General features: G+C 43.3%; 2 protein-coding genes and 1 long non-coding RNA gene across 5 annotated transcripts; 2 read left to right on the top strand and 1 right to left on the bottom strand.

Annotated features, from left to right (window-relative positions):
• Nucleotides 1–306: 306 nt before the first annotated feature.
• FETUB (fetuin B) lies at nucleotides 307–11,788 on the top strand. Its single transcript, XM_058730784.1, has 7 exons — nucleotides 307–590; nucleotides 927–1,040; nucleotides 2,820–2,907; nucleotides 5,077–5,240; nucleotides 5,991–6,092; nucleotides 10,083–10,166; nucleotides 11,312–11,788. Exons 1-7 carry the CDS (start codon nucleotides 366–368, stop codon nucleotides 11,687–11,689), a joined length of 1,155 nt encoding a protein of 384 aa, XP_058586767.1. The 5' UTR covers nucleotides 307–365; the 3' UTR covers nucleotides 11,690–11,788.
• Nucleotides 11,789–15,106: 3,318 nt separating this feature from the next.
• Nucleotides 15,107–25,231, top strand: HRG (histidine rich glycoprotein). 3 transcript variants are annotated; one of them, XM_058730782.1, is made up of 8 exons: nucleotides 15,107–15,383; nucleotides 17,299–17,415; nucleotides 18,264–18,351; nucleotides 18,993–19,159; nucleotides 20,282–20,365; nucleotides 22,373–22,474; nucleotides 24,273–24,726; nucleotides 24,787–25,231. In XM_058730782.1, exons 1-8 carry the CDS (start codon nucleotides 15,108–15,110, stop codon nucleotides 25,194–25,196), a joined length of 1,698 nt encoding a protein of 565 aa, XP_058586765.1. In that variant the 5' UTR covers nucleotide 15,107; the 3' UTR covers nucleotides 25,197–25,231. The 3 variants fall into 3 exon arrangements, with proteins under 3 accessions (XP_058586765.1, XP_058586766.1, XP_058586764.1); XM_058730783.1 differs by having other exon boundaries at nucleotides 24,273–24,636; nucleotides 24,727–25,231; XM_058730781.1 differs by having other exon boundaries at nucleotides 15,108–15,383; nucleotides 24,273–25,231.
• LOC131512305 (uncharacterized) lies at nucleotides 16,882–17,362 on the bottom strand. Its single transcript, XR_009262075.1, has 2 exons — nucleotides 17,274–17,362; nucleotides 16,882–17,176 (listed from the first exon to the last, which is right to left on the bottom strand). It is a non-coding gene; the product is annotated as an uncharacterized LOC131512305 (long non-coding RNA).
• Nucleotides 25,232–27,417: the final 2,186 nt, after the last annotated feature.

The raw sequence follows: 27,417 nt of genomic DNA on the forward strand, positions 1-27,417 counted from the left end.
AAGGGGGAAGATGACAGTCCACATATTCTGATTCAGGTGGACCCTGGACACAAACCAGAATTCATTCATGACGTCCTACAAGCCTTGACCCAAGTATTTATTATGGCTTCTTAGGAAAAGGTTAGGAAACAAGTTTGTTTACATGACCCATGACTGTGAGGTTGCTCAGGAGTCCAAGGTTAGAAACATTGGTAAATCCCAGGCAAAGTACTGACTCAGGGAAGTCCACCCTTAGAATTCAAGGAGATAAAATGGGACACTGTGTTTCAAATCTGATTACCAGTTCAAAGTGTGATTACAAAGAGAGCACTATAAACAGCCCCGTCCCTGTAGCTCTACCCATACTGGGCCTTGTTCCCCACAGAATGGGTCTGCTCTTACCGGTGGTGCTCTGTGCACTGGCTGCATGCTGCGGGGCTAGATCTCCACCCCTGCCGCCCCTCAGATTCTGGCCTCCCATCGCCCGCAGCTGCAATGATTCAGGTATTCTGGAATTGGCAGGCTTTGCCCTGCAGGACATCAACAGGGACCGAAAGGATGGCTACGTGCTGAGCCTCAACCGAGTGAGCGACGTCCGAGAACACAGACAGGCAAGTGACAGTCCCCTGTCCAGGGCATGTGCTTGCACAAGCTGAGGAGAACAACCAGGGAGGGGGGACCCAGGGACACATATTGCCAGGTACTTTCCGAATTGGAAACCCTGCTAAGAACGCTCCCCTCTCCTCTGCCAGGGTATGCTCCACACCCCTATTGTTATTGTGCTAATAGTTATCGTACTCTGACCCTTCTCTACTGTCCCACGGGTTGTCAAAAATCTTCACAAACATCACAGACTTTGGCTGTACCATAACAGAGACTCTTTGGCCAGTCTTTAGGGGTTTCTGCTTCACGTGGGACACAATGCATTTCTCAACCCCCTCCAACAGGTTAACAGCCTGGGATCTCTGTTCTATTTCACACTGGACGTGTTAGAGACTGACTGCCATGTACTCAGCAGGAAGGCATGGAAGGACTGTGGGGTGAGGACCCTTCATGAATCGGTAAGTGCTCGTGTCCAGGAGCTCTGGAGAAGCTAGGTGTCCTCTGAGCTGAATGAAGATTGCTCGCTATGTGCCACTCTTTAATGTTCTTCATTATAATCTCTTGGGCACAATGCCCATGTCGTTATTCCTGCGCTGTAGACCAAAGAGCATCTAATTGAAGCAGTTTCTGTGAGTCCCAGTGGGAGCCATAGCCCCAGAATTGATGTTGCCATCAAATTGTTTCCTACCTCCAAGACCCTCCTGTAGTCTCTGAGCTAGTGTTCAAATTGTGAGAAAAAAGATCAGAGATACAGTGCTGTGGACATGGATCTAAGGAAGACTGTAGAAGCAATGGAGGGAGAGCTTCTTTGTTGGTTTTATTTTGCTTTTGTTTCAGTGAACACTGATATGAGACATGGGGCTGGGGAGAGGGAGGGTTTACAGTATGAGAGCTCCCAGAGGTGCCATGGAAGGATTTCCTGGATTCCTAGAACCTAAAGGGCCTCAGAATCCATCCTTTCAAAGGAGACTGTTGAAGAGGCTTGAAAATAACATAGCTTTCTTTTGATTCTCAATTATCCTGAGGTTATTTCCATTAACCGATATGAAACTATATTTTGAGGGCAGGACTGTGTTTGGAAGTAAAGTACTTTTCTAATCATTTAACCAAATTTGTCAAATTGCACCTATCTGATTTTGATGAGCAAAGAGTGTGTTTACCCTGTTATGAATTATATTTGTTAAGGTGACACTAGCTGCTGTAATACATGCCCTAAAATGGGTTACCTGGGTGGCTCAGTCGGTTAAACACCTGACTTCAGCTCAGGTTACAATCTCACAGTTTGTGGGTTCGAGCCCTGCATTCGGGCTCTGTGCTGACCGCTCAGAGCCTGGAGCCTGCTTTGGATTCTGTGTTTCCCTCTCCCTCTGCCCCTCTCCCACTCATGCTCTGTCTCTCTCTCAAAAAAATGAATAAACGTTAAAAAAACTTTTTATAATACATACCCTAAAAAGTATATACCGATTCCAACGTGATAGCGGTTTATTTCTCACTCATGTAAAGTTCAAAATAGAAATTCCTGATGAAGAGGACACCCAAGTTCCTTCCACATTGTGGCTCCAGACTGCCACCTTCAACTTGTGGTTTCTGTGACTGCCATGGTCATCTGGATAAGGCTATGGAAAGAGCATGGTGGGCAGGCCACGCATGGCAGAGCTTCATGGCCCATGTGGAAATTGTTACAGCCACTTCTCACCTTCCTGTGGTTGCAACTCAATTATACACAGTCACACCTAATCTGGAAGGAGGCTGGGAGATGGGGTCCAGCTGCGTCTCAGAAGAAGGTTAAACTGTTTGTTGATTTGCTGGTGATTTCTCACACTCAAAACTGCCAAAATTGATCTTTGTTTTTCATTATTGAAAAATAAAGCATCCAGTCTAATTTGGGGGCTATGTTTTTATTATTATTTATTTATATATATTTTATTTTACTTTTATCTTCAACTTAGTTAACACACAGTGTGGTCTTGACTTCAGGAGTAGAACCCAGTGATTCATCTCTTACATATCACACGCAGTGGTCATCCCAAAAAGTGCCCTCCTTAATGTCTGTCACCCATTTAAGCCACCCTCCCCACACACCGCCTCCAGCAACCCTCAGTTTGTTCTCTGTGTTTAAGAGTCTCTTACTGTTTGCCTTCCTCTCTGTTTTGATCTTATTTTTCCTTCCCTTCTGGGAAATATTTTTAAAAGTCAGTTTTTTCTACGACGTCATAAAATGTGTTTGTCTGTTCCAGGTTTATGGTCAATGCAAAGCATTATTTTACGTTAACAGGCCAGGAAGAGTTCTCTATGTACTTGCTTACAACTGTACTCTTCGCCCAGGTAAGAGAGCCCTCTGAATTTGTTCATTTTAATAAAATATGGAAAAAGAGCATGAAATAGGGCTATGCCTAGAGTATACAGGGTTCTCCCACCCTTATTTCCTATTCATACAAAGGCCACATTCTTCTATCCAGTATTTGCCTCTCCCGTGAAGTCCAACTTGCACTGCTCCTCTTCCCATGATGAATCTTCTTAAATCACCTGCAATCACTTATTAGTGAGGACTGCATTAAACCCTGAATTTTCAGTCTGATGTAAACGGCATAATCTCTATGCAGGTCCCCAGGCTCCCTCTCTAGCTCTCTCTGCTATTATTTCCCTGACCACAACCACTCTGCACTTCTTGTAGCTGGATCCTTCACTATTTTCTGAACACACATTGCACTCTCCAATCTCCACATCTGCCTGTCCCTCCTCCTCCACGGAGGATGCCCTTGCCTGATACCTTCTGCCCTTAGAACTTACACCCATTCTTTGCGGACCCCTGCCAATGCCACTTATTCTACCATGTTCTCTATTCAAGAAAAGAAAGCTTCTCTCCTGTTCTCATTCCTATAAAACTTGAGCCTAGGCGCTCCTGGAACACAACATACTGCCTTGATTTGATTCTCCTATCTTACATCACATAGAACAGGTAATCCTTCTTCCTTCCTGCCAAAGCCCTCCCTGGGTTCCTATCAGGTGTAAGGAGTCCATAGTATTGTTGAATAAATGAACTGAGAATGGGGCTGAAACTAATGACATTTCAAATACGCATATGCATTTATTCTGGATCCTTCTTTGGAAAGCAAGCATCCAAGGTATGGGAAAATAGGATATGGCTACTTGTCAAACCACTATGCGCCTGTGACTCCCCGGGTGGGTCTTGTTCAAATGCAGATTTAGATTCTATAGATCTGGGGTATGGCCTGAAAGTCTGCATTTCTAACAAGCTCTAGGAGATAACAATGTTGCTGGTTCCTTTGGGAGATAAGACAACAGAGCAAATAGTTTCTTAGCCATGGTTTAAGCTTCCTGGTTGTGAAGATGAGTCTTACGTAAATAAGAGAACAGCTAACAAGGCAGATGGGAACTGAAAATGGAAGTCATAGGTGCCAGAGGTATGGGAGGTCAGGAAGTGACACATGGGGGTGGTGCCAGGAGCAACAAACTGAGGAAACTGCCTCACAATATGCCCAGATGCATGCAAATGAACACGCAATTGATCAAAACAATGCGTTTGCTCTACAAAAATAACTCCCAGAAAAGTTCTCTTACCTGACATTCATATGAGTTTTGCCACCTCCAGGTCCTCCCAATCAGAAATTCTGGCTACACCTTAAGCCTGATTATTCTATCCAGTCCACAGTGATTTGACCAATATTTGTTTCTGGCTCATTTGTATTTTTTAAAAATTTTTTAATGTTCTTATTTATTTTTGAGAGAGACAGACAGAGCATGAGTGGGGAAGGGGCAGAGAGAGAGAGAGAGAGAGAGGGAGACACAGAATCCAAAGCAGATCCCAGGCTCTGATCTGTTAGCACAGACCCCGACATGGGGCTTGAACTCACAGACTGTGAGACCATGACCTGAGCTGAAGCCCGACGCTTAACTGACTGAGCCACCCAGACTTCCCCTCACTTGTATTTTCTTATCTGGGAGGGTGTGCTTCTACCTTCCATATGTCATTCACTCATCTGTTCATTCAACAAGCATTTGGTAATAAGCACTTACAATGCAATAGACCTTGTGTTAGGTGTTGGGGACTTAAAGGTGGATTAGACGTGACAGTGATGAAATCCTAACATTTTAAGACACTCAGTCTGCCTGACAGAGGCAACGATGGTGGAAGATACTAAACTAACTGGGAAAAAGGTTTTACATCAAAATAAACACATATATTATGTATTTTTGAACAAAATTCCTAGGGTAAAAACCTTTGAGGTGAAAAAAAATCTTGCTTTAATTTTTGTGAATAATGAAAGTAATACACACTCATGGCAGAAAACCCACAGTTGACAGCTTTCTTTCCAGATAATGCCTTTTCTAGTCCATCCTTGTCAAAACGATTATCTTTTTGTTTTGTTTTTTTTTTTTTTTTCAATCTCTGTCTCTTGCGGTCGTACGATTTGTGGGATTAAAACTCACTAAGAAATTTTATTTTTCAACTTCTCTCTTTGGCGTCAACAGTTTCTCGAAGAAGTATTCACATGACGTGCCCTGACTGCCCCAGCCCCTTTAAGTTGTCAAATCCCAAGGTTCTGGAAACTGCTGCCGAGTCCCTTGCAAAATACAACAAAGAGAGCGCATCAAAGCAATACTCTCTCTTCCAAGTCACGCGGGCTTCTGGCCAGGTGAGGTTGAAGAGCTGTTATGCCAGCAATGTGTCTCATAACACTTGCTGTCCATGCTTAAGCTGAGACGTGGATATCAAGGCACTCCTTTTAGTTCGCACTGGAAAGCCTTTTCTTCATTCTCTACCTCAGTAGGCCTGATGCACAATTCAATCATGTGTCAGTTTCTGAAACTGCCATGGGATTTCCACCAGAGTCGTGGGACTGCATGTCACCTCATTCGCCTTAAGGCTATAAGGGAAATGGATTCCTAGTCTCCTTGGCAATTCTACGTAGGCTCACTATTGGCTGCTACGTGCGCATATTTGATTGACTGCTACGTGCGCGTATTTGATTGACCACGGACCGTTTAGCAAGTCAGTTTGTGCTGCATCTTAAGGTCCGGAGTGGATTATGAGCTCCACAGAGTAGGGAAAATGGCGGCTCATTTGTATTTGGATCATGTTGAATGAATTATATAGACAAAAAACTAAAAACAAATCTCCAGTGAGGAAAAATAAGCTCACCTAAGGGAAGGTTTTTAGAGCCCTTTCAAATCCTTAAGAAGGGAAGAAAGTATGTTATGTTCTTTAAGGAACAAAATCGCAGTACTTGCTTTGATCTTGATGGGGATACAGGGTCAACAGGAGGCCTGTGTTGACAATGATGCTGAGGATGTACAGTTCCCATAAATAAAATGCTGCCAAACCCAAACCATTTCTCCATGTGGTAAGATTTGATTTTTATTTCCCAACTCTTGTCTCATACCAGTGGGTGTTTGGCTTTGCCTTCTTTGTGGAGTACTTAATCAAAGAGTCACCGTGTACCAAACAGGAGGCCAGCAGCTGTGCACTTCAGCCCCCTGACTCTGTGGTAAGTATTCCTGAACATCTTCAGAAATGATTTAGGATTTGCATTCACAAGTCATCTCTATATGTACTTATTGAGCATAAATTATTGCATGAGGTGTTACAATCCATAAGATGCTTTTCTTCCCCTCAAGGAACAATTGATAATGCTGTTTAATTCTTCTTATATGTTGCTGAATTCAGTTACCAGTGTTTCTTACAGGATTATCCTTTTATAATCATAAGAGACATTAATTTATAGTTTTCTTGTATTGTCTCTGCCTGATTTCCTAAGAGTTTAATATTGGCTTCATAGAATGAGTTGGGCAATTTTCCCTCCTCTTTGATTTTATTTTGGAACAGTTTGTGAAGGATTGGTGTTAATTCTTCTTTAAACGTTCATTAGAATTCACCAGTGAAGCCATCTGGGCCTGAGCTTTTCTCTGTGAGAACTTCTTGTTTTTGTTTGATTAATAACTCAGTCTCTTTACTTGTTATAGGTCTATTCAGATTTTCTGTTTCTTCTTGAGTAAGTTTTGGTAGTCTGTGTCTTCCTAGGAATTTGTACATTTCCTCTATGTTACTTCCTTTCTCAGCATACAGGACGATGTTCATAGTATTCGCTTCTTATTTCTGAAATATTAGATTTAATATCCCCTATTTAATCCCAATTTTAGTAATTTGAGTCATTTTTTTTCTTGGTCAGTCTAGCTAAAGTTTTGTCAATTTCGTTTATCTTTTCAAAGAATCAACTTTCAGTTTCAGTTTTTGGTTTTTTTTAATCATCTAGTTCATTTATTTCCTTCCTGCTCTTTATTATGGCCTTCTTATTGCTTACTTTGGGATTAGTTCTTTTTTTTTTTTCTAGTTTCTTAAGATGGAAAGTTATGTAAATGATTTGCTATCAATTTTTTTCTTTAAAAAATTTTTTTTCATGTTTATTCATTTTTGAGAGAGAGAGAGAGAGAGAGAGAGAATGAACACGAACAGGGGAGGGGCAGAGAGAGAGGGAGACACAGAATTGGAAGCGGGTTCCAGACCCTGAGCTGTTGGCACAGAGTCCGACATGGGGCTTAAACCCACAAACCATGAGATCATGACCTAAGCAGAAGTCGGATGCATAACTGAACCAACCAGGTGCGCCTCATTTTTTTCTTTTTTAAAAATAACATTTACATCTGCAAATTTTCTTCTACGCAATGTTTTAGCTGCATCTAAATTGCGTATGTTTTGTTTTGGTTTACATTCATCTTAAACTATTTTCTAATTTTCTTTGTGATCTCTTCTTTGACCAATTGGTTATATAGGATTATGTTGTCTAATATTTGCAAAACTCCTCAGTTTTTTCTGTTATCTACTTCTAATTTTATTCCATTGTATTTTGAGAATATACTTGATTTGATTTCAATTCTTTTAAGCTTATCAAAGTTTGTTTTATAATTTAACATAAGGTATATCCTGGAAAATGTTCCTTGCACACTTGAGGAGAGTGTATACTTTGTGCTTGTTATTAGGTGGAGCATTCTGTAATGGTTGGTTTATAGTGTTTTTCAAGTCTTCTATTTCCTCGTTGATGGTCTGCATAGTTGTTCTATCCATTATTGAAAGTGAGGTTTCCAGCCATTATTGTTGACTTGTCTTTATCTCCCTCAAATTCTGTCAGTTTTTGCTTATGTTCTTTGGGGCTTTGTTGTTAGGTACATAAATATTTATAGTTGTTGTGTCTTCCTAATAAATTGAACTTTTTAGCATTATAAAGTGTTTTTCTTTGTCTCTACTAACAATTTTTGTCTTAAAATCAATTTTGTCTGATATTTGTATAGCCATCCCAGCTCTCTTTTGGTTATTGTTTGCATTATTTTTATTTTTTTCCATCTTTTAACTTTCAACCAATGTGTGTCTTTGAATCTAAAGTGTATGTCTCAAAAGCCTCGTGTAATCAGCCAGGTGAATTTTCTCAAGGAATAATTGGGAAAACATCTTCATCCTATTCTGTAGGGTCTGTCTTTCTCACTTGTCAATAACATCTGGGGCAGATCGCATAATTTTCTGTTCATTTTCTGTAATAAGAACACTTTCACTTAGGTAATTGAGATTCACTCTGGGGTATGAATAAAATCTGTTCAATCAGTTCTGAACTAAAACTTCTATCTTCTACCCAATGCAAAGCTTTTTTCTCTCTCTGTAGCTTCAGCCTGACTTAGAGCTTAGGACCTGATGTGAGAAAGGGGTCAGGTCTATTCTCTCAACTTTTCTTCCCCTTTCATAATCTTTTGTTTAATTCTGGCTCATCCAACTTCCAAGAAGAATGAGAGACAATAAGAGAAAAAAGTACAAAGTCTTTTTTATATAGCTGAAGTTGTAGTTTTCTCTTGATCTCCATAAAGCAAGTTCCAGACCTGCTTCTCTCAGGCGATACAGGTGTGGGTTTGTACAGAGGTCCTTTCTTGGCAGGATGATGTATTCTCTAGCTGACCCCTTGGAACCACCCCTTCTCAGATTCAGCCCCCACAGGTTTTTACTATTAAATGCCCCTTCTCTGGAAGATTGTCCCTTGAGTAGGTACTTTCAAAAGAGCCCTACCTATGACATTTGCTTAGCCCATGGAACCCTCACACATTTTTACTGTTCCAAACAGTGTGAACATCCTTCTCTTTTCTCTCTTTCTCCTTACCCTACCATAGTAGGATCTTGCTTTAGCCAAGATCCTGCCTTCAGAATGCTCTGAGAGAGAAGCAGATACCAATATTCATAGCCCATATGTCCCCAAACTCTAGGGTTCACAGGTTAAGCATGCCCACAAACTCCCTCTTAGTGGTCCACTCTAGTTAGAGCACCAGGTAGGACTATGAATTAGAGTAACTCAGCAAATCTTAGAGTGGGAGTGACCAGGCTCTGCTTGGTACAGGTAACTGCAGTGTCTCCAGAAGGTTCTCATAGAGCCCATCCCCTATATGGTTTGGTGATGAATTGGAGAAGGAAGAAGCTGAAGTACCATTCTCCAAGGACTTCCTACATTAATAAATTTTCCCATCTTAAGGAATTTCAAATCTTCTCTTTGCGTATTCTGGAAATGAGTGATAGAGTAATATTCAGGCAAGCCATTTAGACACATTTTAGTAAATTCCATGTGAATATTCTTAAAAGTTCTTTAGAAATCGAGGCAACATTTTATTAAAATATTCTATTTGTGCTCGAATATATGTACACTGTATGACTCTAAAATTCCTCTTCTAGGAATTTACCCAAAGGGAGTAACTAAGAATTTGTTAAGTAATGCAGAGGAATATTAGGTAGCGATTATAAAGAAAATCACAGAAGACTATTCAGTGCCATGAAAGGATTTTCACAATATATTATTAAATGACAAAAGAGAGTTATAAAATAAAATATGTAACATAATCCTGTTTATCTAGAAGAAAATATGTATGCAAAGGAAAAAAGGTCAGAAGAAACCAAATCATTGTAGGAAACAGTTAACTTCCATGCAGTCACAGGTCCTTTAATTTTCTTTTTGTTTATCCATATTCTAAATAACTATTATTACATTTATATTAAGGAAATGAAATTATTTCATTTCTAAATTTTAAAAAAGTCAAAGGAACTAAGAGGAAGTTTATGTGAGAAGAGAAAACTCGGGTGGAACATACATAAAAGGCTACCATTACATGAGAGATGAAAACAGGTTTTCAAAATGACTCAAGGGTAGAAGTAAGTCCAAGAGGTAGATGTTCTATAGACACAGATTTCTGCTCAATACAAAGAATTTTCTAATTGGGTTTGTTCCTCAAGAAATCCTTAGTTTCACATCACTGGAGGCGATTTAGCCTAGTTTGGGTGATTATTTGGTAAAAATGATCTAGTGAGAACTGGCTCAGAGTCTGCCCATAACATGATAAGAACATAAAACTGTTGATTGCCTGTGTGTCTACACAAGCAGAAAGCTAATGGATTTCCATTTATAGTCATTGATAATCATAATACTCACAGGACATTGTGTTTTCTCTGTCTTTAGCCTGTTGGTCTTTGCAAAGGTACACTGACTGAAAGAGAATTACAAAAGTTTGTCTCCGTGACTTGTGACTTCTTTGAACCACAGGTATTTTTCAGTCTAATTGTTTGTCTTCCTGTGAAGAGAGCAGATCATCTAAATCCTATGGGCCCCTACCCCACCCTCTCCTTTCCATTTCCTAAAATCTGTGATCACCACTGTATTCAGGCTGCCCCAAGGCCACACCCTGAGGGTGGCTAAAGACCTATCACACTATTTTTTTTAGTCACAAAGAGGTCCTATACAATAAGTAAGACTCCTTCAGAAACAGGAACATCCCAGCTCAGATGGCTCAGGCTTCTGAACACCAAAATCCAGTGGATTTCTGACACTGAAATCCAGTGTCCTGAAGAGCCTTACCCTGAACTGCAGGTAGAAGTTGTTTCACTGGAAATATCCAGTCCCTTTCCAAAAGTATTTATTGAGTGTTTACTATAAGGCAGCCAGCTGTAGTTGAGAGGATGATTGACACAGGACACCTGGTCCCTGTCCTTTCTGCCACCTGCGAGCTGTGTGACCCTGGGCAAGTTCTTACCTGTCTGAGTCTTGGTTGCCTTGTGTGTAGAATGGGGTTGCAACACCCACCTCATTCGGATCCCTATGGGAAACCCTAAGAGGAATTGGAGGAACGGCCCTGTACATGGCCTGGCAATGAATAAGCAATCAATAAGATGGCTGGGGCTATACTTACTACTGAGAGCAGAGTGGTGGTTCACCAGGGACTTGGAAGAGACCATTTAACCTCCCTGAACCACTGTTTAGCTCTGAATTTGTGAGGCTTGCAGTCAAGCTTCTGTTATCTGGTTTTGCTTTTTAATCCTGAAGTTCATCCCTCTAGCTGGTCTCCCTTTGTTTTTGTTTTTCTTAATTTTTTATTTTATTTTAGAGAGCTGTGGGGAGTAGGTGAGGGAGGGGCCAAGGGAGAGAGAGAGACAGAGACAGAGAAAGAGAATTTCAAGCAGGCTCCACTCTCAGCACTGAGCCCAATGCAGGGCTGATTCCATGACCCTGGGATCATGACCTGAGCCGAAATCAAGAGTTTGACACTCAACCAACTGAGCCACCCAGTAACCCTAGCCAGTATCTCTTTGAAACGTTCCATCAGAAAGTCTCAGAACAGCTTAGTTCCGTACCAGGTATGGCAGGAGGTTTTCCAGGGAATGTTCCCTTATTTGAAAATGTTCTTATTTCAGGTTCCCGCCCCTGGAGGAGAAAACCCTGCAGCTAACCAGGGACCTGCGGAACTCCCCACAGTGGAAGAGTCCCAGCAGAAAATCATAGCCCCTACTAACTCGCCCTCCAAAGCCGTGCCTAAAGGATCTGTCCAGTACCTCCCCGACTTGGATGATGAGAAGCCTGAGGATACTCAGGAAAACAGCCCTGTTGAGGCCTTCCCTGTGCAGCTGGAGCTCACCACAGATCCCCTGGGAGAAAGTCTGGATGTTTCCTTCCTCTTCTTGGACCCTGAGGAGAAGAAGGTGGTTGTCCTGCCATTCCCCAAGAAGGAACAACGCTCTGCTGAGTGCCCAGGACCAGCCCAGCAGGCCAACCCTCTTGTTCTCCCACCTTGAGAACCACGTAGAGTTCTCATGCCTCAGGTGAAGGCATGGTCCCCTGTAGGAGAAGTCAGATGTACAGAGTGACTCATAAAGTATATCTTTTTGACTCTTCTCGGTTTCATAATGTTATCTGGAAGTGGGAATTATGAGGCTACACTCTACTTGTACACTGGGCTGCATCCCTTCTGAACCATCCAAGGCCTCATATCATGTTCAGATGCCACTGTGCCTCTCATGTCTTCAGCCTCTCCTTCTGCAATCTTACTGACTTTTACCTAAATCTCTGATACAGGGCCTGCTATACTTAGGTATGCCCTCTTCCATCTGGGCAAGAGCACACTGATTCTTTTGATCAAAATGAGATAAAAATTGAAGGGTATCAAGAAACTGGGATTCATCAGAGTTTCATTCTCCCTTTATTCCATAATTATTTCAGCAGCAAGTATTGGTCAGATATTGTCTGCATAGCCTTCGGCCTGAGGGTGGAATCTTGTTTCTTTCTTACCTGTTTGAATAGTCTCCACTCCCCAGAACTTGATAGACTCACTTACCTTCACTGTTGGAATACAGAGTCTGTGGCCTATGGCTGAGCCTGGAGGGAAGCAAACACTGCTCCAAAGATGGGAAGCTTTCTGATTCCATTAATAGTTTTGCTCAGAGTGGAAATCAAGGGCCCAACAACATTCATTCTCAATTTTTTCACTTAAGAAATAATACATGTAGGGTAGGGGTGCCTGGGTGGTTCCAAGTTACCCAGTTACCCAGTCGGTTCAGTCGGTTAAGCGTCCAACTTTTGACTTCAGCTCAGGTCATGATCTCACAGTTGATGAGATCAAGTCTTGCATCAGTTTCTGCACCGACAGCACCAAGCCTGATTGGGATTCTCTCTCTCCCTCTCTATCTGCCCCTCCCCAGCTCATTCTCTCTCTCTCAAAATAAATAAACTTAAAAATATGTATATAAAATATACACATATATGTATATTATGTGTGTATATACGTTTACACAAATATATGTAACACCTGCATATACATATACACACATATCTTTTGAAGTTTGACAGGCGTTAATGGGTTGAATTGTTTCCCCAGCATTCACATACTGAAGTCCTAACCCCCAGTACTCAGAACGTGATTATATTTGGATATAGATCTTTAAAAAGGTAACTTTGTTAAAATGAAATCATTAGGGCGGGCCCCAGTCCAACATGACAGGTATCCTTGTAGGAAGAGATCAGGACACAGATGAGCATACAAGCAAAACCATGTGGGGACACAGAGAAAATGTGACCAAGGAGAGCTAGGCCTCAGAAGAGACTAACCTTGACCTTGGACTTCTAGGCTCCAGGATTGTGAGAAGATCAATTTCTGTCATTTAAACCACTCAGTTTATGGTACTTTTTTATGGAAGCCCTAGCAAAGCTAACACAACAAAGAATTTGCAGAGTAACAGTTGTCTTCCATCCCGGCAGGTGTTTCTTGGAGAGTCACCTCTGTGCCTTGACAGCATTTGTTTAAGAGCAGTAGACAATATTCACATGCTGTTACTCTTAGCTGCATCCTTTAGGAAGGAAAAACGATTAAGTAGAGGCATCATTTGGAGTCTTAGACCCTGTCTCAATCAGGGTCTAGCAAGAAATACAATGTATCACCAGCATTGGATAACTCTTTAAGGTTCAGTGAAGGTGGGGGGAAAGGATGTCCGCTGCTTTCGTGAGCATGCCTTAATCTCAGCAAAACTACTGTAGGAAAAGCTTATCCTCATTGTGGGGGCCTTTCCACGTCCTGCCTTTCCCTCCACCAGCATTTAGCTCCCTGAGGGCACTCCATACTGGGGGTGGCCAGTACAGCAAGAATAGAAGCCTTAATGAAGGAGCTCGGCTCATTGAAACATACGTTTTTGTGTTCATCGATAGACTTCCCCCAGCCCCACCACAGGTTAGAGCCCCTTAGTAACACGTTGGCCAGATTCCAGACTATTTCTGTCATTCTACATTTCATTGAAGAGGTCCTGTTTCGGTATTCAAAAGCTAGGGTCGCTAACATTAAAAGTTCAATGTCAAGCATAACTCACAACGGGTTTTTAGTATCTTGCTGAACCAACCTGGGACTCTGGGAAGTGAGGCCTTGCTTTTCACATACCCTCTCCCTTCCCTCTCTCTCTCTTTCAACTCTTTCTCTCTATTCAGGATCTGTTTAGAGCCCAGTGGTTCTCAACCGTGAATGCACATTGGAATCACCTGGAAGTTTTCAAAGCACCAGTACCTGGGTCCATTCCAAGAGATCCTGATTTAATTGCTCCGGGGAGAGGCCTGAACACAAGGATTTTTAAAAGCCCCTCAGGTGATTCAATTATGAGAACTATTACTATGGCCTTTACGGACATTCCCTGCAGAGGGAGCAGAGAGTGGGGAGCTTCTGTTTAAGGGACTAGTCTCAGGAGGGAACCTCAGCTAAGTCCCTCTGGTCCTTTCTGATGTTGGTCAGCTGCTGGTAAGAAGAGTGCATACAGCTACATTGTTTCTCTGGAGGGATGGGGGCGCGATATCAGCTTAAGGCCATTCTGAGTCCCTCCCAGGTATAGCCCACCCAACCCCTTCTCAGAGATGGGCATCCAATTGCTTGACTACTACCCTCACGACCATTCTCTTCCACATGAACCAGTTCTCTTTAGCACGCTTAGGGGGCCACTGAGAACCGTGAATGACAAGTTGGGGCGTCCCCAACTTCTTCTCAGACACACCAGTGGTAATAATAACAAGACTACGTAGCATCATGCATTCAGTACCTGAATCTGTGCCAAGACGTGTCGTGGTTCCTTTATCTGTGTTTTCTATTTAAGTATCACACGATCCAGCCAAAAGGGATGAATCCCCATTTTGTAAATGAGAAAATTAAGAATCAGAGAGGTTTTATAGCTTACCCAGCATCACACACTAAGAGTAACAGGGCAGGTTTGAACTTCAGATCTGACTCCAAAGTAACAGCTGTTTAATCCTTCCATCTTATTCAGAATTCAGTTCCTTTTATGGTATTAGGAGTTTAACGTGTTACCTCCCTTAAATAATGCAGCTGCATTCTACTGAGGACATTGGGGACATAATCCGAACAGGGGAGCGATGGGGAGATTTCTGGCGGCGATCGGCAGGCAGAGGAAGGAAACCTGCTTTACTTCCAATCCCACCCACACACCAAGGTAAACAGTGCCTATGCACCAAAACACGCTCTGCCTCTATTACTACTAGAAAAATCCAGATTTTGTGCAGATCACAAGTCCACCCACCCACCAGTGGCGTGTCTCGACTTTCTGTCCCCAGGACCCACTAATCATTTACAGCCTGTTGGCAGGTATTTTAACCAGGGGTCAAGGTGACTCTCCCCGGTTACACAACAGAAATACATAAACACTTTGTTTAATCAATTGTGTGTGCATGTGTGTGTATCTTCAGAAAGTCTGTATAAAATTCTCTGCTGGGACATACTGTAGCAAGGGATGGTTTCCACGTTTTAACAAGATGAGAGCCTTCACCACAGCCCTGCTTCTCATCCCCTTCTTCACGCTGCAGAATTCCTGCGCTCTGCGTCCCACAGACTGCGACGCTACTGAGCCCTTGGCCAGGAAAGTGCTAGACCTGATCAATAAAGGACGGTGGAAAGGCTACCTTTTCCAGTTGCTGCGGGTCGCTGATGCCCATTTGGACAAAGTGGTGAGGAACTGCCTGTGGTAGAGCTGAGTTGGGAGACCAGGCCCCAGGGGCAAATGTGGTGTCGGGCCCCACGCTTACTGCCTTGCACAATGAAATGTCTCTGGGTAGGGTTTCTGGTTTCGTTTCTGCTGCTCCTCCACACTGTTGGGTTTTTTTTTTTTTTTTTTGGGGGGGGGTGTGCCTTCAAACTAACATTTGCTATTAATATCTCCTTAATTATGAATCAGTCTGTAAGTACTTATAAGCATGTATGCTGAGCCAACTCAAACAGTAAGTACCAGGAGAGAAGAATTAGAATAAGGTGTCGGCAGGACCCTCAAGGAAATAATCATCAGCTCACGTACACACACAGGCAAACTGTTAAGACGGGACACATTCTAGCAATCAAGTGGTATAGACGCAGAAGTAACCTAATGGAAGGAGAGCTTTTAAAATTGGTTGGGAGAAGGATGTAGACAGGGAATGAGGAAGGAGAGTGTCAGGGAATAATTGAATGCAGCGGGAATGGAGTGTTCTGGAAGTTTTTTGTGGGCCTTGGAGCAGTTAGCAGGTCAGAAGACTGACTGTAGGCTTATCGTGAAGCAAAGAGAGCCTACTGTTTTCACTTAATAAGATTATATGCTTGTTTGGAGTGGATCTGAGGCCTTGAAAGAGATTAACGGAAGAAGGGCTCTCTCCCCACCCCACCCCACCCCCAAAAAACCTACCCTTTGGTGAAACCACTGAAATCTAGGAGGACAGACTATGGGGCCCCACAGAAGCAGAGAAATTTCCACTTGTTGCTGGTATGAGAGGCACCACAGGTTGCAGAGAACAAGAGGGGTTTCAGGAATTTAGGGTCCAACCGGCAATTTAGTGACCGTGAGTCCCGTTCCAGGCTCTCTGTGACACATGCAGGCACAGGACAAATTGGCACAGTGCTGCCTCTGAGTGACAGCAGGAGGGTGCGTGGGTGGGTGAGGAAGGGGGGGGGGCGGTGTGCCTGGGGAGATGGACACAGGAGACATGAACTAGGAAGCCATTTGTGCTCAGGAAAGAGGCAATGAGGACCAGCCCCAGGCAATGGAAATCAGAGCAGGGAGAATGAAGAAAAGACATGAGACATTTCAAAGACAGGCCGTTGAACACCTGGCTCCTGGAAAGTAAAAGCAAAGGAAAGAAATCAAGGTCACCCTCACATTTCTAAGCCAGAGACTACGGCAATAAGTCATTAATGACGCCTCGGACAACAGGCAGGGGAAGTTGAGAGAGAGAGACAGCTTGTAGGAGAAGACAGTGTGTTTAAGCTTTGGGCAGGTTGAAATCAAGGCAAAACAATCCAAGTTCAGGAATAGAGCTGGGCAAGAGGACACAACTGCACATACAGATCGGAGGCTGTCATCACTTATAATTCTGGGCCTGCACCTTCAACACCTCCACCCAAACCCACACTGCTGCTCAGTGGTTGCTTTTTAAAGCTCGTGGGCAGAAGCAACATCATGACCAGTGAAAAAGAACATTTGGAAGTAACTCTTTGAAGCTATTTATTCAAAAGAAGTAGATCAAATGACACAAAGGTAGGACATCTGTGATGATTTGGAGAGAAGCAGGAATTCTCTTTAAGAAATAAAGAGATTGCGGGTCGCCTGGGTGGCTCAGTTGGTTGAGCGTCCGACTTCAGCTCAGGTCATGATCTCGCGGTTCGTGAGTTCGAGCCCCGTGTCGGGCTCTGTGCTGACAGCTCAGAGCCTGGAACCTGCTTCGGATTCTGTGTCTCCCTCTCTCTCTGCCCCTTCCCCACTCATGCCCTGTCTCTCTCTGTCTCTCAAAGATGAATAAATGTTAAAAAATAAAAAGAAATAAAGAGATTGCTTTTATTGAAAAAGCACTAGGCTCCCACATGCTACTCACATGTTGTTCTTCTGGTATTCCTCAGGAATCTGCAGCTGTCTATTATTTAGTCTTAGATGTGAAAGAATCAGACTGCCCAGCCCTATCCAGGAAACACTGGGATGACTGTGACCCAGCTCTTTCTAAGCGTTTATCTGAGATTGTAAGTAAACAGGGTACTTTGAACTTGTATCATTCTAGACTTCTGTCTATTTTGTTTACTCAGGGCAGCAGCATGCCTGCGCTAACAGAGTGAACAAGGAAGGGCAGATCCTGCCTCTTGACTCGTGAAGACTATGTTGACCTTGAGTAAAGTCTCTTGGGAGTCATTCCTGGGATTCCCAGTTCAGGCTGAGTCACTGGGGATTGTGGTGCCTTGGGATAACATGCCCAGCTGTGAGACCTTGGGAAAATCACCTCATGTGTCTAGACTTTTGCCTCCTCAGCTGTAAAATAACAGGAGGGGTTTGGGGTACCTGGACTTTAAGGGTTCAGGCCCTGAGAGTCCGTGTGTCTGAGAACATATGAACCTGTGACTGTGCCCTATGAAGACTGGCCTCGTTGGCAGGAATAGCCATGGGGAGTAAGTGTAGTTGCCTTGAGGAACAGGGTCTCGTTCTCCATATTGCACGTGGGTACTCAGATGCCAGGTTCTCCGCCACAGGAAGAGAGCAAGAAGACGAATAAGCACGTATATCAAATTTCAGTTCTAGAAAATAAGACGTTTACCTACCAAGGAGTTTCAGCACTGTTTTCCCTTGAAAATGTTTGGGATATGGCCGTGATCTGTTTAAACAGTTTCTCCCTGGCTCTCGTGAGGGTTTTAGATGTATATAGCACCCAGCCCACAGAAACAGACTAAGAAAATACAGGTTTTGAGAGAGGACTTGGTGAGAGAAAACTAAGGTGGATTCTCAGTGGATAGTAGGAGTATGTGACATCACTTTTTGTCCCCTCACATTCAACCCGACAAAGGCAGTGTGCGATGACATAATTCCCTCTTTCTTACAGGTGATCGGACAGTGTAAGGTAATAGCTACATATTTGAATGAATCTCAGGATCTTAGACTGAATGATTTTAACTGCACCACAAGTTCTGGTATGGTCATATGTTCAAATGCTAATTAATTCTAAATTAATGTAGAATTCAATCATACTGTGGTATTCACCATATAATACTAAGATGCACATATCAGGAATGGCCCCCGCCCTCAGAAAATCAATTATTATTTGCTCTCTGTGGAAGGAAAAGCAGAGGGTTTTCTTCTGTTATTGGTATACCTTCCTTTAAAGAAATTCAATATATAAGATTTTCAATATGATTCAATATACAAAAATTCAACAGTCAAGCAACCCCTTTAAGAGGTCACCTTGAAGAAAGGGTGATCTGTATCTTCTCTCTCTGGGCAAAAACTATGTTAATGATGCCTCTCCCTCCTGGGTGAGACAGGAGGAGTTTAGTGAAATATGAACACTTTGTGAGTGATGGGAGAGGTGTCTGAATGGAGTCACAACAGAGACATAAGCATCAGAAGGATCTGGTTTTAAGTTCAGCCCTGCTGTTGATGGGCTGATTTGATCTTGAGCAAATTACTTTGCTTCTCCAACCCTCAATGTACCCATCTGTAAAACGGAAGCTATTGTTTTTCTTGCCAACGTGCTTATACATATGAAGTCCCAGTATTGACATTGCTATTTCCGACCCTCTGGTAATGGAAGGTTGCCATCTTCTTTCTCCAGTCTCTTCGGCACTGGCCAATACCAAAGACAGCCCTGTACTCTTTGACTTCTTTGAGGACACTCAGTCTTATAGAGACCAAGCCAACAAAGCCTTTGAGAAGTACAAAAGAGAGAATGGAGATTTTGCCTTTTTCAGAGTGGACCGAGTGGAGAGAGTTGCCAGAGCGGTGAGTGTCCCCTCACGTCAGCTGGCGTCTGAGGGCCCAGCTCCGGCCTGGCAGGCGCAGACCCAGGGGCCCTGGCCCTCTCCACTGGCCTCACGTGTTGCGCTACTTTCAAACTGAGGTCTCTGTTGCAGCTTTCCTGCGATTTTTTTAATTTTTGGAGTTGTGGGGAGTATGAATAGCTACTGAATGGAATGGAAGGAATGGAAGGAATATAGCACAATTACTAAAGGGAATGTCTTGGATCCATATGCATTGGGAAGAGTTTCTAAGGGGAAAAGCAAGTTAGAGACAACACTTAGACTCTGAGCCCATTTATGTTAATTAGATATATGGGTACATGGGTGACATATTTAGGAAAAGGCTACGAGAAACCCATCAAACAGGTGGTAGTGGTACCTTTGGGAAGAAGAGATCAGGTACAGGAAAGGTGATTTTTCACTATGCTTGATTGTGTCTATATTATTTGCCCTTTTCAATGAAACAGTATTTTTTGAGAGAGAGAGAGAGAGAGAGAGAGACTGAGACAGAGAGAGAGAGAGAGAGAGAGAGAGAGAGAGAGAAAGCAAACCCATGCTTGCTCACACTTTAGCAGGGAAGGGGCAGGCTCCACACCCAGCTTGGCGCTCAATCTCATGAGATCATGACCTGAGCCTGAAATCAAGAGTTGGACGCCCAACCAACTGAGCCACCCAGGCACCCCTTTAAAAATATATTTTATTGGGGCACCTGGGTGGCTCAGTCAGTTAAGTGTCCGACTTCGTCTCAGGTCATGATCTCACAGTTTGTGAGTTCGAGCCCCGCGTCGGGCTCTGTGCTGACAGCTCAGAGCCTGGAGCCTGCTTCACATTCTGTGTCTCCCTCTCTCTCTGCCCCTTCCCTGCTCATGCTGTGTCTCTCTCTGTCTCAAAAATAAATAAACATTAAAAAAAATTTTTTTAATAAAAATATATTTTATTTCTGATAAATTTTTTTAAAGGCAGTGGTCATAAGAAAAATAGCACATGTTGGTGATTTTGAATCCCCACGGTGCTTTATAGCATATTGGAGAGCAGGTATCTACTGCTTTTTTTTTCTTTTTTAATTTTTATGTTCCTGAAACTGCTTTGATCCAATTTGTTCTAGAGAGGAGGGGAAAGAACCAATTACTACGTGGACTTCTCTGTGAGGAACTGCTCCAGTAGCCACCATTTTCCCAGGCACTATAATGTGAGTATAATACATGTCTGTGAAATACTAGGTAACATTTAGAGACCACCTACTATGTGCCAGGAACCTGTCCAAGTGCTTTACACATACGTTATTAACCCCCCAACCACTCAATAAGGTAGATCTTATTTTTATCTCTGACTTAGAGATGGAGAAACTGAGGCACAGAGGAGTTGAGTGAATCATGAGACTGTGATTTTACAATATACACCACACTTAAACTTAACACTGAGGTCTTTTCTAACCCGTTAGGATTAAAGACTTAGCTAAAACTAATAACTGGCTTATATTAAGAGCCTACACATCAGTGGGTGCCTGTGTTCTCTTCATCTCATTTATTCCTCACAGTGGCCCCATGTGACAAATGTGGAGGTAACTGAGGATCAGCAAAGTGTCTTTCCCAGTGTTCCTAACCAAGCTGAGATTAGAATCCAGTTCTCCTAAGGCTCAATGCAGTGGGCTTTTTTCTCCTAATCACTTATAAATGGATACTCCTGTATCTGCTGAAATATCTTATTAATAATACTCAGCATTTGTGTGTAGTTTACATGCATACTATTGCTTCATTGGATCCCTGTAACAACCCTGCTGAGGAGAAGCAAATGCCTGCCTCCATTTTCCTGGGACAGAACAGCCTAGAAGTTTAACCACTTTTTTTAAAATTTTTTTTAAAGTTTTTATTTATTTTTGACAGAGAGAGAGAGACAGACAGAGTATGAGTGGGGGAGGGGCAGAGAGAGAGGGAGACACAGAATCCAAAGCAGGCTCCAGGCTCCGAGCTGTCAGCACAGAGCCTGATGTGGGGCTCGAACTCACGAACCGTGAGATCATGACTTGAGCCGAAGTCGGACGCTCAATGGACTGAGCCACCCAGGCACCCCTAGAAGGTTAACCACTTAACCTCAGGGCACTTAGCTAGAAAATGTTAGGACACAGAATTTTAACAATGGCCTTCTGATTTCAAGGCCAGGATAATCCTGAGGTTTAACAACAGGCTCTCTAGGGTCAAAAGCAAGGAAGCATTCATTCATTAGTTCCTTTTCTGGCTGTTCAACATTCCTGCCTGAAGCAGTTCTAGAATCTTGCTTAGTGGCCACCAGAAAAGACACCTCCCTCTCCCAATCCCTTCTTAACAAATTCTTAACAATCTTGTTGTGGGTGATGCCATGCAGAAACATGGCAGCTGGAAAAGAGGGGTCTCAATGTTAAGTGTTTTGCAGCATAATCTCATTTAATGAAGCCCTCCCACATCCTGAAGATAGTATTGTGCCCATTTTACAAAGACTGGATTTTAGAAATTTTAAGTAATTTGCCTAAACTCACACAACTAATAAATGGTGAAGCCAGAATTAACATAGGTCTGTCTGACTGCAAAACTATTCTCAGACCTCAGTGATTATCCGTCTCTTCTAGAAAAGCATTTCTTCTTGTCCTAGTCTACCTTTGACAGCTGGGTTTAGGAGACTCTAGGGCATAGGGGTGCAAGCCAGCGGTAGCCTCTGTACTCCCAGTAAGGCCAGCGGATGGTTACTTTGACAGGGTCCCGCAAGCCATTTTCATACTGGTTACTTCCTTTCCAATACTTTCCTTCAAGGGGCTGGATAAAGTTGTACACAAATCCCTCTTCTACACCACTCTTAATTCTCTCTAGGCACAGGCAATTTGGGTCTTCGGTGCAGAAGGGTTGGCCTAAGGCAGGGCATCAATGATGTAGTTTCCTCACTGACCCCCGTGGGAAAGCTCAGCACTGGTCACCACTCAGGGAAGAAAACCACAGCAACTTGAAGTGAGACACTTTGGAACCTGCACTTTCTTCTAGGAAAGATTATTAAATAATTAGTGGAGAAATTTGATAATAGTACCCTGATTATTCTAAAGCTCCTTTTCTTTCCCAAATGTCTGAAAGTTTACAACTATAGCTGGGAACCTTCATACCAGCTGCACAGAAATAGACACTCACACGAATACACACATACACACCCTAACAGGCTTCTCTCTTCTTTATAGGCCTTTGGATTCTGCAGAGCAGATTTGTCCTATGATGTAGGAGTCTCAGACTTGGAAACCCCAAATGACATTGCCATAAACTGTGAAGTCTTCAACTTGGAGGTGGGTTGCCTAAGGAGTCCTTATCAGAAGCAGGCCAGACTAAGAAATATTTTCAGACACAGAGTGTATTTTGTTGTTATAGCTCTGGGGGTGGAGGGGAGAAAGAGAAAGAGAGAAGCAGAGAGGTGAGAGGTGGCTGAAAAGAAATACGGAGAGAATAGGTCCCTGGGGAAGGGGTACTATTGCTGGTATGACACAAAAAGCATAAAAAAATTCCAAGAACTGGGGAGAGGTAAGATTCGTAAAGTAAAAATCATAACCAATTCAGTCACCCTTTAATGAATATGAAAATGGCCCTTATGGTTAAGGCACCAGTGCTGAGACTTAATAATTTCTTGGGGCGCCTGGGTGGCTCAGTCGGTTAAGCGGCTGATTTCGGCTCAGGTCATGATCTCGCGGTCCGTGAGTTCGAGCCCTGCGTCGGGCTCTGTGCTGACAGCTCGGAGCCTGGAGCCAGTTTCAGATTCTGTGTCTCCTTCTCTCTGACCCTCCCTCATTCATGCTCTGTCTCTCTCTGTCTCAAAAATAAATAAATGTCAAAAAAAAACCTTAAATAAATAAATAAAAATAATTTCTAACTTTTATTATTAAGCATAGAGCCTAAGGGGACTGAATTAGCCTCAAACATATTATATAAAGATACATAAACTGAGGCACAAAGCAATATTTCACATCTGTCCCAGAAGGCTTTGTTCTTTACCAAGGCATTCATTACAGTGCTTTTCACATCAGCAAAAAACCTGAAAATAATCCAAATATCCATATGCCAGACCAAAAAACAAAATGGGGGAGGGGCGTGACAGTTTTGTCACCATGAACATGGGTCCACAGCTTTAAAACAATTTTTTTTTAATGTTTATTCTTTGAGAGAAAGAGCACGAGCAGGGGAGGGGAAGAGAGAGGGAGACACAGAATCTGAAGCAGGCTCCAGGCTCCGAGCTGTCAGCACAGAGCCTGACGTGGGGCTCGACCTCATGAACTGTGAGATCATGACCTGAGCTGAAGTCAGATGCTTAACTGACTGAGCCATCCAGGCATCGCATCCACAGATTTTTTTTAAATTAAAATCTGAACAAGGAGGAGAGGGAAGAGGTGAAGTACTCATCCTTTAAGACTAAGAGATGCTTATACCATAAAGCCTCAGAACTCTGTTGAGGATATTAAGTATAAGGCACTAGTTTTCCAGATGTTGATCTACAGATGAATACCATCTAGAATATAATTTCACCATTTTATGCTGAAATGAGAAAAATGGGGATAATAAATACTGTTTCCTAATACAGCATTTATTCCATCTGAAGAACCACTCTTTACTCTGAGATTATCTTTCTGACTCTTGTGTTATCAAAATATTACTATTGTGAAATAATGATGACGGTAGATGATAGTCTTTGTATTTCAAGTGTCAACTTGGGGGGATAAAAGCTTGAGAATACTGTTTTGCTATCCTATTTTTAAAAGTGGATTTGTGGAATACAAAAGTCTGCAGGGGCGCCTGGGTGGCTCAGTCGGTTGAGCGTCCGACTTCGGCTCAGGTCATGATCTCGCGGTCCGTGAGTTCGAGCCCCGCGTCTGGCTCTGTGCTGACAGCTCAGAGCCTGGAGCCTGTTTCAGATTCTGTGTCTCCCTCTCTCTGTGACCCTCCCCGTTCATGCTCTGTCTCTCTCTGTCTCAAAAATAAATAAAAACGTTAAAAAAAAAACAACAAAAGTCTGCAGGCCCTAGACCTAAATCAAGTTGTGCATCTAACTTCTTTTGTGTTCTGTAATAATATTCACTTTTCTGTATCCTTTAATAGGATGGTAGAAACATCAGTGGCATACAACAGCATTTCGGCCATCCCCTCCACTCTGGGGGGCATGAGCATTCTCTTGCTGGCAAGCCTCCATTTAAGCCTGATGAATTTAGAGATCACGACCATCCCCACAAGCCACATGAACTTGGATGTCTTCCTCCTCTAGAAGACAAAAATCAATCAGACAGACCACCATTTCAGGCAGAAGCCCCCCAAGTTTTGCCCATTCCAGAGTTAAAATGTCATCATCCCCATTTTGGCACCAATAGGACCCACGGACACCCTCATAATCATAGTTCCAGTAAGCACCATCCCCATGGACCCCCTCCTCATGGGCATCACCCCCATGGACACCATCCTCATGGACCTCCTCCTCATGGGCATCACCCCCATGGACACCATCCCCATGGACCCCCTCCTCATGGGCATCACCCCCATGGACACCATCCTCATGGACCTCCTCCTCATGGGCATCACCCCCATAGACATCACCCCCATGGACACCATCCCCATGGACACCATCCCCATGGCCATGATTTCCTTGACCATGGACCTTGTGACCCACCACCGCATAGTGAGGATCCCCAAGATCACCATCACCACCATCATGGCCCACCATCTAGGCACTCAGAAAAAAGAAGTCCAGGTAAGAGACACTTTCCCTTCCACTGGAGACAAATTGGATATATTTACCGACTCTCTCCACTAAAGAAAGGTGAAGTTCTTCCTCTTCCGGAAGCCAATTTTCCTAGCTTCTCATTGCCAGACCACAGCAATGCTCTAAACCCAAAGATTCAGCCCTTCCCTCAGTCAGCCTCTGAATCATGCCCAGGGATATTCCAGAGTGAGTTTTCACACGTCTTGAAGTTTTTTGCATATACGCTTCCAAAGTCTGATTTCCTCGACGGGGAAAAATTAATGTTCTGAATTAGAACCATAAATAAAAAAAATGTGACCAACAATGAATGTGAAATTCAAGTTATTTTAATCTCACTTTCATACTCAGGGTGGGGCAAAATGTGGGTAGGGGAGGAGATAGCATGAGAAGAGAGAGACAAATGGAAAGGAAAGATCTCAGTGCTATAAGTCACTGGCTCCCAAATCCTTGTAACAAATCTCCAATCCTCTTTCTTCCCTGGACTTAATTCTTTTAATTCTAGAGTCTTTCCTCTATGAGTACTTATGCTATAGCTGGTGTTACCATAAATTCAAGTGCACAAGAAACATCACTTTATTTTCAGAACAAAGTAATTTTCATTTCATGCCACCATCCTAGTAGGCTAATTAGGAAATTTTAAAAAATGTTTATTTACTTTTGAGAGGGATGGGGGGAGAGAGAGAGAGAGAGAGAGAGAGAGAGAGAGAGAACACAGTGGGGGAGGGGCAGAGAGAGGGAGATACAGAATTTGAAACAGGCTCCAGGCTCTGAGCTGTCAGTGGAGAGCCTGACACGGGGCTTGAACTCACAAACCATGAGATCATGACCTGAGCTGAAGTCAGATACTTAACCAACAAAGCCACCCAGGCACCCCAAAATATCACCTTATTTTCAGAACAAATTAATTTCTGTTTCAGTCTGCCATCCTAGTAGGCTAATAGGAAACTTAACCTCAGTCCTTCTTGGACTCCCCTGACCCCACTACTCTCCACACAAAGTCGTGCCACAGTTCTCGAATTTCATGTAGTGCCCAGGTGTTTGGGTGGTGGGCACAAGAAGGAGGTCTGATTCTTCATCATTGGTTCACCAGTTCTCTCCTGCTGAGGAATTCCTCCAAGCCTGTTCCCATCCCTCTCTGGGTCTAGTTTATCTCATACTGCTGTATCAAACTGAGGATATAAGGGTCTCTGCAAGACTGCTAATGAACATGACTGCCAAGAGATACTGTATGGCTGTTCTCTCCCTGGAATCTTGCTGCCTTCCAGGTTGCATGCTCAGAAAGCAGGACAGAGGTGTTCTCTGCTTCAGGAATTCCAGGGCCCTCTGTTTTTCTCCTATCTTCTCCCTGGGCTAGGGAGGCTCTAGTTTCGGGTAACTTCTCTTTATTCATTTTGGTGCCGGAGGACTCTTGTTTTCCGCACTCAAGTCCTCTTTCTTTTCCTTTCTTCCCAACTCAGGGCTCAAGCATTTAGATACAGGCTAGTAAGACTTCAGGCTTGGGGCGCCTGGGTGGCTTAGTTGGTTTAAGCGTCCAACGCTTGATTTCAGCTCAGGTCATGATCTCATGGTTCGTGAGATCCAGCCAGCATCTGGCTCTGTGCTGACAGCATGGAGCCTGCTTGGGATTCTCTCTCTCCCTCTCTCTTTGCCCCTCTCCCCCTTAAAATAAATAAATAAACATTTAAAAAATAAATAAACATATTTTTTTAAAGGGCTCTCTTCCTGACTTACTGAAGCAGTTTCAGCTGTGTAGTAATGGCAGAAGGTAGGTTGGTGTGTGTGTGTTGGGGCAGGACGTGTATAGTAAAAAAACAAACTAAGGCTGAAAGAAACATGGGTAAGTTCTTAGGTTGAGAAGAAGGAGGGGCCCACAAAGATGCTGAGGCTGGGAAAGTGAGGACATTTCTAATGGTGCACAATCCAGGAGTAGTTGGAATCAGAATTTGGAGTTGATCGGAAAGTTTCCTTAGGCTTGATGAGTAGACATCCATATCCACCATATCAGAAACAAGAAGCAAGGTGGCCACCTGGCCACCTAGATGCCTCAGTCAGTTGAGTGACCAACTCTTGATATTGGCTCAGGCCATGATTTCACAGTTTGTGGGATCGAGCCCCGTGTTGTCCCCTTATCCAGCTGTGTGTTGGGCTATGCTCTACCAGTGTGGAGCCTACTTGGGATTCTTTCCCTCCCTCTCTCTGCCCCTTTTCTGCCCATGCACTCGCTCTCTCTCAAAATAAATAAACTTTAAAAAAAGAAATAGCGGGGCATCTGGGTGGCACGGTCCATTGTGTGTCCTACTTCATCTCAGTTCATGATCTTGCAGTCCCTGAGTTCGAGCCCCGTGTCGGGTTCTGTGCTAAGAGCTCAGAGCCTGGAGCCTGCTTCAGATCCTGTGTCTCCCTCTCTCTCTGCCCCTCCCCTGCTTGCACTCTGTCTCCCTCTCTCTCTCAAAAATAAACATTAAAAAATTTTTAAAAAACAAGCCAGGA

The sequence above is a fragment of the Neofelis nebulosa genome, chromosome 5, assembly GCF_028018385.1.
Source record: "Neofelis nebulosa isolate mNeoNeb1 chromosome 5, mNeoNeb1.pri, whole genome shotgun sequence".
NCBI lineage: Eukaryota > Metazoa > Chordata > Mammalia > Carnivora > Felidae > Neofelis > Neofelis nebulosa.

Bases quoted from the DNA above. Each gene is read 5' to 3' on its own strand.
- HRG (XM_058730781.1), top strand. From the start codon at position 15,108: ATGTGTGTGTATCTTCAGAAAGTCTGTATAAAATTCTCTGCTGGGACA. The intron at 18,352-18,992 runs GTATGGTCATAT...TTCTTTCTCCAG, and splicing joins TAACTGCACCACAAGTTCTG to TCTCTTCGGCACTGGCCAAT. The intron at 19,160-20,281 runs GTGAGTGTCCCC...AATTTGTTCTAG, and splicing joins TGGAGAGAGTTGCCAGAGCG to AGAGGAGGGGAAAGAACCAA.
- FETUB (XM_058730784.1), top strand. From the start codon at position 366: ATGGGTCTGCTCTTACCGGTGGTGCTCTGTGCACTGGCTGCATGCTGC. The intron at 2,908-5,076 runs GTAAGAGAGCCC...TGGCGTCAACAG, and splicing joins CAACTGTACTCTTCGCCCAG to TTTCTCGAAGAAGTATTCAC. The intron at 10,167-11,311 runs GTATTTTTCAGT...TTCTTATTTCAG, and splicing joins GTGACTTCTTTGAACCACAG to GTTCCCGCCCCTGGAGGAGA.